Here is an 8,842-nt window from a genome sequence, read left to right as displayed (position 1 = left end):
TCACTGGAAACCAGTTGGGGCAAAAAATAGATATAGCAGTTTAATAATAGTTCATTGGTAATACAGACTGTACAACTGTTTCTAACAGCTGTTTTCATGATTGGATATATGGAAGTGGAGAATGAAAAACCACTTCTGAGATCAGAATTAACACTTTAGAAGCAGCACTTTCATTACAGCTGTCTTATTATCAGCAGGAATGGGAATTTGTGGAAATTATTGTGTCTACTACAGTGGCACCAGAAGCTATCAGAGACAATACAAAATGTTATTCAAGTAACCACAGTACACTAGTCACTACATAAAGCAGCAACTGAAAACCGATGGCTCTTCCCCAAGGGAATGGACCCACTGAAGTAAGCAATCAGTTATGAAACTGAAATGAAAGAGACTTAGGCTCCAATACAAGAATTATTGGTGGAATCAAAATTATTGAAAAGTAATGAGCAAGATATTGGAACCCATCTTAGAGAAGGAGAATGGAGGATGATGGGAGGAGGACTGAGGAACTCTTCCTTTGATGCAGCAGCCAAAAATTCGACAGAAGCTGAAGAGCAAAAGAATGCAGTTGGTGGGCCATGTAACCTGTACACCAGAAGAAAGGCGATGAAGGCACGTGAGGGGAAACCAAACACCAGGCTCCCCAGAGGAACAACAAGACAATGCCGGCAGTCCTGCAGACTAAAAACACCTGGAGGAACCAAGCACAAACAGAAAGGAGCACGTGGTCTGCATGGCCAGATTGCTGTATATATATGTAAGTAAACTATTCTCACAAAACAATCAGTTATTCCATCTTTGCAGAATAAATAATGGAGATGAAGAGCCTAATGATGTTACTGGGGAAACATCCAAAGCTGAAGTATAGCGTTTTCATCCATTCCGTTTTAAATGCAAAATTTATTCTTTCTTCCAAGAACAATGACTACCTTATCAGGAATATTACAACCTGTTTGCATCCTGATTAGGAGAAATTAGGCTTAATTTGTATTGTATTGATCTCTGTAATTAAGTTACCTGAAGTAATACATTATCAGTGAAAACATTTAAGAATTCACAAAGGGAATGAGTTTAGTGCACTGTTCACAACTCTGTGGAAGACAATCCGTAATATTGAGCTTTGGCTGAAACTAAATCTGCAATTGAGCCAAGACAGCTGTGTTAAGCTGGTCAACTGCTGCTCAAAGCCTTAAATAAGTGTCGGGAAAATGGGGCTGTGGTCAGCACACGTTTTCCCTGAACATTAATGTTGGTGTTACAAAGGGACATAGTCTTCCACATCTGCTGTTCTATCTATACATTGAAGAGGCAATGATGGAAATAAAGGTTCAAGAGTGGAACTCAAATTTGAGGTGAAACGACATCAATGGTATGATTTGTTAATGGTATTGCTATCCTCAGTGAAAGTGAAGAAGAATTACAGGATCTGGTACACGGAATGAACACTAATGACTACAGAATATGTACTGAGAGTAAATCTAAGGACGACGAAAGTAATGAGAAGCACCTGAAGTTATGGAATTCTGCAACCCACAACAGATGGAGCAAGGACATAAAAAGTAGTCTAGCACTGGAAAAAAGGGCATTCCTCGCCAAGAGCAGTCTATTAATATCAAACATAGGCCTTAATTTGGGGAAGAAATTTCTGAGAATGTACGTTTAGAGCATAGAATTGTATGGTAGTGAAACACGGTGAGAAAACCAGAAAAGAAGAGAATTGAACATTTAAGATGTGGTGCTACAGAAGCAAGTTGAAAATCAGGTGGACTGGAAAAGCAATATAACTCAGCTGACCGACTGTCTTTTTGATGTTCTACAGGGGCAGGGACTAGACCCAAAGACAATAAGCCTCTTCAAGCAAACACTCAGACACAAAATCAAGAGTAAAATTTATGAGATAAATATAAGTATTCATTGCAATATTAAAACCGGTATTCGCCAGTGAGGTGCACTGTCAATACTCCTCTTCAACCTCATCCCAAGTAATGTCATCAGGAAATGGGGAAAAAAAGTAGAAGCCCAAAAACTCTGGATACCTACTCAAGTTTGCTGGACTAAAGATGACATTAAGATCGCTAAGGTAAGGAACGAGGCGGTTCTCCCCAAAATCGACAAGGAAAGGAATACATTGAAAACACTGAGAAGAAAGAGAGAAAGCATGGTAGGACATTTGTCAAGACATCAGGGAATAGCTGCCATTGTACTAGAGGGAGCTGTAGAGGTTAATTCGGTAGAGGAAGACGAGAGATTGGAATATGTCTAGTAATTAACTGAGGCTGTCGGTTGCAAGTGCTACACAGAGATTAAGCTGGAAAAAAAAAAAAAAATAAATAAATAAATGTTGGCGATGGAAACTACTACTCTTTCGAGTAGCTTCTGTATTGTCTCCATATTGCAGAGAAGACCCATTTCCAGTAGCCCCACTGAGGGAAATTTCCCAGTGACACCAAAGATCGAACCTGGGTCATCAGTGTAGCATCAGATGCACTGTCGGCTCAGCCACAGCAGTGTTTCTGAGTTGTGGCTGCAATTTCAGTGCTCAATTAACACTGACAAAAATCAAGACAGTCACCAAGCTGTGCTGGAGGTATGTGGTGCATGAAGACTACATATGTGGGCTATCTGAAAGGATGGATAAGAGAATTTCATTTGTTACAAACTATAATCTGTTACTCGATAAAGGTGCTCACTGTAATTTGCTGTTGGTATACTTTACAGGCGTAGCCTGCAGTGGCTGTTTCAGAGAGAGAGAGAGAGAGAGAGAGAGAGAGAGAGATGTTAATGACATACTTAAAATGTAGACACAAAATGAATTTGTGATTGGTGAATATGACCATCAAAGTATATATGGTGTTAAAATTATTGACATTGATGGGAGACCTTAAGTCTCATTGAATTTTGTCACAGAGGATGATCAAATGTGAGAGGATGATCAAATGTGAGCACATAGTTAGTATACGTATGAAGAATAGAGAAAGAATTCGTAAGTCAATTGGTAGGAAAAAAATAATGATGCCTTTGCCACAGTGGAGCATGCGAGCTATTTGAAATATGCTATTTTATTCACAAATGTTACTATTACATTTTGTAGATGTATTACAGTTAACTGGTTTTGATTAATGAGTTATCATAAGAACTAAAAACTAGAAAAGATAAAAATGAAAGATTACCATTAAATATAAACTGCTATAAAAATTTAAAAAGTGCAAACTGCAGAGAAAGATAATAAGATACTCTGTATTGTGTCACAGGGGCAATAGATATCAAGTGATTATGAAGCATTCACTGCAGTCATTTAAAATTAACTGCCACAGTTGATCACGTGTTGTACCTCAAAACTGAAATAGCTATGTTTCTAGAAGGCATGAGTATGCTTGGCTTTCATGTGGGAGAAGTGCAATGTAAACAGTTGTTTATGTTTAAAAAATACATCATCACCACTTTCAATTTGCTCGAAATATAATCAACGACAGAGGATACTGAGAAAAATTTAGATAAACTGGGACTACGAATCATATAAAATGAAACAAACATATTACCTAATTACATTGTACTTCTCACAAATGTAACCCACACTGGCTCACACCTACAGTTCAAGTGCCCACAATGCGTGCTTCATAATAACTTCACACGTTCCTTGCATAACATTATACCGGGTTGATTTTTGTTTCTGTCTTTAGCATCCACTTCTCAACGTTTCTGTTCTAGTTTAAGTTTAATACAAATTTTGCATTTCTGTCTTCTCTGGTTTTTTTAGTTGTGATGATTCATTAGCATCTAAACCAATTAACTTTAACATATCAAACAATGGAAACTCCAAGTCGGAATATCGACAATATTAGGAAAAGCATAAATTTCTACGAATTGTAAAGATTACTTGTTGAGTTGCAGGCAGGCATAGTAAAAAGACTACTTACTACACACACAACTTTTGACCAGAGCCTTCTTCGGCAAAGAAACACATGCATTCACACAAGCAATACACTTCATGCACACATGACCACTACCACTGGCAGATCCAAACGGAAGTTCTGACAAGTTGGTGTTAAATATTTTGTTGCTCGACTTCGCTATTCTGAGTGTGTCTCAGTAAACCAGAATTCGTGTCAGAGCTGCCAGCAGTAGTGGTCGTCTGTGCATGAGGTGTGCTCATTTGTGTGACACTGTGTGTGTGTGTGTGTGTGTGTGTGTGTGTGTGTGTGTGTGTGTGTGTGTTCGTTCTTGCTGAGGAAGGCTTTTGCCAAAATCTATAAAATGTAACAGCCTTATCATTGTACCTATCTGCAACTCAATGGGTCATTTTTACGGTGAAGTACCAATCTATCCTTTTCCTAATACTGTTAACTTTAATATTTGCCAAATGTGATCGACACACTTGTGAATAAAAGAGCGCATTCTAGAAATAAACTTGTGGAATTTACTTGTCCATGTACAAGATTATGTGAGCTTGATTGCAGTCTGCAGTGGGTGACAAAGAAACAGGTAGAAAGCTGTGGCATTACACATCACCTTTAAATTACATTTTATCAATATTTCTTCCCAATATTACGTCAAGCTTTGCCTGGGGAAAGAAAACCTTATCTACAAAATGAATGAAGAGAGTACTACACAGAAAAGGTTTAGTGTGCAACACTAGAGTGGCAGTACCGAGCTCGACCAGTACTCCAAGTCCACATTCGCTTGTGCGCACGTCACTCGTACTGCCTATATTCTGAGCCTCGATGACACACCATTGCTCTTCCAGCGAGCAGTTTGCATTCTGTCAGCAGCCCGGGAGACTGCACGAGCTGCTACTAATGAGGCCCTACATTTGAGTCAGAGGTAACACACCACACAGATTTCTCTTATCTGCCCCGCCGCCGGAACGCCTTCTTCACTAAAGTCGGCCATTGTGACAATCTTCGTACTCGTTCGGTACGCGGGCGATGTACTAGGTGGATCTGAAGTAGGACTGATACAGCATGCCGAGTGAAGATGTAGAGAACCAGGAGAAGCACGTCCACCAGGTCATGAAGCCCAGCAGTCCGCGGAACACCTCTGTCGTGAACACCTGCAATGACAAGTGGAGCATTGTCTACCTGAATGACTCGCACACACGGCTGGGCACAAGACTAATACATTAATTAAGTTAACTTTTTGAGCAATGGATTAACTTTTAACTTGATTTTTAAGAAACATTAATGGGCTCTTTAACTTTCTTTGAATCCATTAATATTTAATTAGGTACCAACTATTTATGAAAAAAAAGGCAACGCGCTGCCCGCGGAAATTGTCATGTAGGTCTGTGGATAAACTGGGGTGCGTGCGATTGATGCAAACAACTGAGTGCTAGTGAGAATACACACAACGACGATGTTATTGCATCTGGTGTGGTGGTCCTTCCATTGGCTCTTATGTGTAATTGAAGCCGATCGGAACACTCTGCTGTTTTAATGACCAGACAACTTGCCTGCCAAGCTACTCAGAATTCCAGTCTACATGACAGTCAAAAAATTTTATGTGGTTTACTGTAATGTCACCACGTTTCTTGTAACGACCATGGGAGGCCAAGTGCAATAATGTCGATGGAGGGTAGTAACTTGGGGCTGCCTGTTTACCATTGTTTGTTTACAAAGTTCGTCTTTAGTATTATTTTTTGATAGCAGATTGACTGTGGAAACTAAATCGTGGAATCATATTCTAGCCCTACAACCGACGAAATCAATGGCTGCAATTAAGTGATCACATATTAATTTTACATCCCGATTGGGAGAACAAATACTTTTCAATTCGAAACAGTGATTGGCTAAAAAACTGACAATTAGAGCTCACACTTCGAGCTTTAACAATTTGAAACAACACGTAAGGGAAGCACACGGATCATGATACGTGCAGTTTGAATAAATAGTGAAAGCATGCTCTGTTGATGAAAGCACATCAATCTTGGGTACTCAGATATTAAGAGTGGAGCCAGCTGCAGTAATCCAGTTAAAAATAATAGGACAGAAGCACTGGAGTACCTTTGGCATTGCTGCAACTGGCAGTCTAGTGTCTCAAGCCAGTGTGGATCAATGCATAGCAAACAAATTAATGATCAAAGATTAACTTCAACTTCTGATAAATCTCCTGTAAAGTAATGCTTTGACATCTTAAAAAAAAATAACTTTTTTTAGCAAAGGATTAAGAATTAGCGAAGTTAACTTTTTCATTAACACTGCCCAGCTATGCTTGACACGAACCCCATCAAATGTGTTGCAGCACAAACTGATAATGTAACAAATATTATGAAACTTAACATAAACAAATACAAGAACATACAAAAGTGACAACACACAGAAAAAAAAACAGGTGCCGATTGTTTCACCAGAACATTTCTGTGAGATTTCTAGCTTTTTCTAGGTTACAAATTCAAATTTCTCTGAACCAGCTTTTCTTGCCTGTGAGAGCAAGATTTACTTTACTTTTTTTCATGGCTGCAAATGAAAGCTTCCCATTGTTCCAAGTTCAGCTAGAATGAGAAAATGATACACAAAGTCTGGTAAAAAAGAAACAGCAATTTTTGTTTTTCTTGAAGAACCTTTATTTAGTCATCAACATCAACTTTGTCCCCTCCACAGTAATCCCTGTCAGATATAATATCGTTGTGGCAGCATTTTTCCAATTTTGGAAACACTTGTGGAACTCTGTTTTTGTTATGGCATTCAGCTCCATCAGCAATTCTGTTTTTTCTCATCAATGGTGGCAAAACGATATGCTTACACGATTCTCATGTTGCAGGAAAAAACGATGGCTGAGGCAACATAACTCTGAGTCAGACAGTTCTCATGATGCAGTTTACGTGAGTGGTTCTGCCACAATTCTGGTCGTCTTCTGTGGATTGCTTCACACAAATGGTGCACAACTTCCAGGTAGTATTCCTTACTGACTGTATGACCTCAGGAAGGAATTCATTGTCCACTATACCACTGTAATTGAATGAAACCGTGAGAGTAACCTTCACATGTGGCTGCACTAACCAAATTTTTTTCGGTCTTGGCTCTTCAGGCAGTTTCTATTAGGATGATTGGACCTCAGTTTTGTCGTCATACTGTACACCCTTGTTTCGGTACTTGCCATAACCTTCTTTACAAGATCTGAATTACTGGCGACTTCATTCAGCAATTCCCGAGTGATGTCTGAGCGACATCATTTTTTGTCAAAATTCAAGAATTTTGGAGCAAACTTTGCTGCTACATGTCTCATGCCCAAAACATCTGAAAAAATTGCTTGGTGTGAGCGAAAGGATACATTGGCATCGTCAGCAACGTCTGTGCTAGTGATTTGGTGTTTCTCCAGAACCGTTCACATTTTCATAAGGATGGTTAGAAGCTGTGTGTGGGTGCAGGAGGAGCTCATCGCAATTTGCGAACGGCTGAATGCGGCTCTGGCTACAGTTGGTCACCTTCGGGCTGCTGCCTCGGGTTGTGGCAGTGGCGGAAAATCTAATGGGATACCTCAGGTGCCGCTTGTGTCGCCCACGGGCTCTGCTTCTGAAGCACCTCCTAGGGGTACCCAACACGGTGGATCTGCCCTCATAGCAGGGTGAGTGGCAGGTGGTAACGTATTCACGTTACTTGAGGCGGAGGGCGAATGTGGAGACTGGCCACCTGGCCTTGCGCATTCACCCTGTGAGTGAACAAGTGACCATTCCTTCAGCAGGGTCCGAGCAGGCACAGAGAGGGGGGGGGGGGGGGGGGGGGAAGAGTTTATTGATTACTGGGAGCTCCAACATTAGGGGTGTTATGGAGCCCCTTAGGCAGACAGTGGTAAGGCCTGGAAAGAAAGCCAAGATAAGGAGACAGCCTTGCCTGTGGCTATTAAGTGTGCGGGGTACAGTCTTCTGCAAGTTGTGGCTCACGTCGGCACCAACAACGCCTGTTGCACGGATCCTGAGGCCATCCTCATTTCATACAACTGGCAAACACAGCTCGCAATATGTGGCATTGTTCCCAGAATTAATCAGGATTCTTTGGATTGGGGCCGAGTGGAGGGACTCAACCAAAGGCTTCATCAACTCTATGATTGTCTTGGCTGCAGATTTCTAGACCTGCATTATCGTGTGGGGATTTTTCCGACCCCTTGATAGGTCAGGAGTTCTCTACACAAAGGAAGTAGCTAATCAGGAAGCACAGTACTTGTGAAGTACACATGAAGGTTTTTTAGGCTAGATTATAGTTTGAGGTTCTCTGATGAACACTTGCCAATCAATATGCAGCAAGGGAGTCGGATCGCATTGAGAGTAAAGACACTTTGACTGTCAAAGTTTTATCAGTAAACTGTTGTAGTATTCGTAATAAAGTTCCCGAATTTACTGCCTTACAGGGAAGTTCTCACACTCGGTTCTTGGGACCGAGAACTAGCTGAAATCCAAAGTGGAAAGCTCTGAGACATTTAGCGAGTCATGGAATGTACACTCCTGGAAATGGAAAAAAGAACACATTGACACCGGTGTGTCAGACCCACCATACTTGCTCCGGACACAGCGAGAGGGCTGTACAAGCAATGATCACACGCACGGCACAACGGACACACCAGGAACCGCGGTGTTGGCCGTCGAATGGCGCTAGCTGCGCAGCATTTGTGCACCGCTGCCGTCAGTGTCAGCCAGTTTGCCGTGGCATACGGAGCTCCATCGCAGTCTTTAACACTGGTAGCATGCCGCGACAGCGTGGACGTGAACCGTATGTGCAGTTGACGGACTTTGAGCGAGGGCGTATAGTGGGCATGCGGGAGGCCGGGTGGACGTACCGCCGAATTGCTCCACACGTGGGGCGTGAGGTCTCCATAGTCCATCGATGTTGTCGCCAGTGGTCGGCGGAAGGTG

At 41.5% G+C, this 8,842-nt stretch overlaps 1 protein-coding gene across 1 annotated transcript in view; it reads right to left on the bottom strand.

The window, feature by feature from the left end:
• Window positions 1-4,394: 4,394 nt before the first annotated feature.
• LOC126428051 (transmembrane protein 161B) overlaps window positions 4,395-8,842 on the bottom strand; it is a 100,463-nt gene continuing 96,015 nt past the window's right edge. The window contains exon 12 of the mRNA XM_050089928.1: window positions 4,395-5,050. Within this exon, the coding sequence (XP_049945885.1) occupies window positions 4,931-5,050 (120 nt within the window). The 3' untranslated portion in view covers window positions 4,395-4,930. The remainder of the gene's footprint in view (window positions 5,051-8,842) is intronic.

Source organism: Schistocerca serialis, chromosome 12 (assembly GCF_023864345.2).
Source record: "Schistocerca serialis cubense isolate TAMUIC-IGC-003099 chromosome 12, iqSchSeri2.2, whole genome shotgun sequence".
In the NCBI taxonomy this organism is placed as follows: Eukaryota; Metazoa; Arthropoda; class Insecta; order Orthoptera; family Acrididae; genus Schistocerca; species Schistocerca serialis.
This window is presented reverse-complemented; position numbering and strand designations above follow the sequence as displayed.